The 2,483-nt window shown below is 30.4% G+C and overlaps 1 protein-coding gene across 1 annotated transcript in view; it reads right to left on the bottom strand.

Moving 5' to 3' along the window:
- The window catches only part of MSH4 (mutS homolog 4), a 50,550-nt gene that overhangs the window by 5,026 nt on the left and 43,041 nt on the right, over positions 1–2,483 (bottom strand). The window contains exon 19 of the mRNA XM_004679131.2: positions 2,160–2,248. Within this exon, the coding sequence (XP_004679188.1) occupies positions 2,160–2,248 (89 nt within the window). The remainder of the gene's footprint in view (positions 1–2,159; positions 2,249–2,483) is intronic.

Below are 2,483 nucleotides of genomic sequence, written 5' to 3'. Positions count from 1 at the left end.
GGGTGGGTCAGGAGAGGTCTGCCACACCATGTGGTCACCTCCTGGACAGGAGGAATTAAATTCATGCGGAAGTGGCCTTAGATTCTCAGTGCTGTGCTTTAACCCGCTGCGCCACCAGGGAGGGCCGATCTCAGAAGACTTTTAACAAGAAGGGTAAGGAAGGAGTTTGACTTTTATTTGATAAACTGCAATTTTGGAAATTTTAAAGAAAAAGGAAACAACACCGATCAGAGCTATCTGCTAGAACACAATTCAGTAGAAATATATGGGATAATTTATAAAAGAAAACCTGCTTCATAGTCCTAATGAGAAGTTATTAAAAAGGAGAATTCACAGGTTACTTTCAAAGGTAACTGGGAGATTTTTAAGTGAAGACGTGAGAAGAAGAAGTACTGAGGAATGTTAACATAAATGCCAAGAAGAAATATGTGGGAAAGTACATAGAGACTTAGAGTAAAAAGGTATAAAAATTCAATGGGGGAAAGGAAAAAATTATCAAAAGTATGATTTTAAAAGTGAAAAAGGGACAATCTTACTAACAATTTTACTGGTAAATGGAGTAAATACAAGGCATAATCAAAGAGGCAGAGAAGTGAAAACACCCAGGAAAGGACAATTCCATAGTAGCCACACAGAGAAGAATTTTTAAAAAAGAAAAGGTAGTATCAAATGCCACAGAGGAACTACAGGAGAAAAGTGAAGAAAATGAACACAAGATTTTATGACTAATTAGTGCTTCAGAGGAATATTTTGTTGAGTAATTAATAGCCATTTCCAGATTTCAAGTGGAAAATGAAATATACAGATTACCTTGAGAAACTGGCAGAAAAAAGGAGAGAAATATAGCTTGAGAAGTAAGTTTAAAAAAAAATTTCTTGACGGAAAAAACCTATTCTACAGGAAAAAAGAAAATCTAGTGGGAAAAACACAAAGGGAGCAAAAATAAGAAATGAAGTAAAATCTTAAGGAAAATGGAAAGATAGAAAATTCAACTTCTTAAATATGTTGAAAGGCAGTATTGTCCTGTAAATAAGAGAACAAATAGATGAAAAAATTCCAAACTAGAATTTTGAAAGAAGAAGACATTCAAGAACTCATTAAGATGATCCCAAATTTCTCCAAAAGTATAGGAAGTGATTTCTGTACAAAGTGAGAGGATTGAGGATTCAGAAAAAGAAATGTACTAAAAAATAATAAAGAAATCATATAGATCAGCAAAGAGAAGAAAAGTTCTGTCCAGTAAAATAGTCAACTAAAGTTATAGAACATATGAATTTGTTATGAATGAAATTAGCCTATCTTGAAAATAGTGTGAGCATCATTTGGAAAGTCAAACCCCTTAGCACTGGAGAGGTTGCCCATAATTGGAATTTGGTGAAATACTGTCTGAATAAGTAGGTAATGACAGTGTCTTCGAAAGTAGAGCACTGATAAAACTATTTACGAATGGATTCAAATGTGGTAAATAAGCAAGTAAAATCATAAAGACAGTCTAAGTCTCAAAAGATTGAAAGAATACAAAAACAAACAAAAACAAGGCAGATTAAGAATGAAGACAGTGAAAATGTTAGACTGAAGAAAATTTCATACCACCCCTAGCTTAGTTTACTGAATGCAATGGATTCTTAAAGCAATAAAAAACACCCTGATGTTAAAAAACGTTCCAAAGTTATAGTAAATTCTGTATTGCATTTAACTGCTTCCTGGAAAATCAGAACCTTTGTGAACTGCTGCTGTGATAAAATTAATACTTTTATTAATATCTTTTATTAGGAAGATCTGTTTGTGAAGTTATGAGGTTCATTTAATAAAAATGAATTTTGAAATCTATTAAAAGTATAAAATGTTGGACACATGATTTTTATTTTTAATGTTAACTGTGTCCACTTATATTTTCTTATAAAGTTAGTATAACAATTGTAGGAACTGTTTAACCTAAACTCCTATTTTACTTGTTGATTTGTTAGGAAAGTTTACAACTGACGAAACCATAAATGTTTTAGGAAATAAAAAGGATTTATTTAGTAGTTAGGTTTTTAATTTAAATGTTTTCATTATTAATATTAATTACTCTGTATCTAAATTCAAGGACATAATAAAAATGTACACTAAGCATTTTATTAAATTAAAATAACAATTATTGTTAAAAAGTTTCTTACCATAATTTGTTTCGTTATTTGAGTTGTGATTTCTTTTGCATCCAAAATGATTGATGGAGGGAGTGATGACACCTCTGCAGCTTTTAAACCTAAAATTACAAACAATGGGTTTCAACATTATTATTATTTATAATATTATGTTTGTTTTAACCAGTATTGTCCTTTTCTTCACAGATTTAAACTTCCCTTCGACAGGTACTTCCTAAATACATATTTTTGAAAGCTAATTTTTCTAAAATTCTGGATAACAATTTACAAATTATTAGATTTAATTATTTATACAAGACATAAGACAAATTAGAATATCAATTACATCTTAACATA

This window comes from Condylura cristata, unplaced genomic scaffold, assembly GCF_000260355.1.
Source record: "Condylura cristata isolate star-nosed mole 26May11 unplaced genomic scaffold, ConCri1.0 scaffold00008, whole genome shotgun sequence".
Classification (NCBI taxonomy): domain Eukaryota; kingdom Metazoa; phylum Chordata; class Mammalia; order Eulipotyphla; family Talpidae; genus Condylura; species Condylura cristata.
The sequence above is the reverse complement of the archived record's forward strand: the minus strand, read 5'-3'. Positions and strand labels throughout refer to the sequence as shown.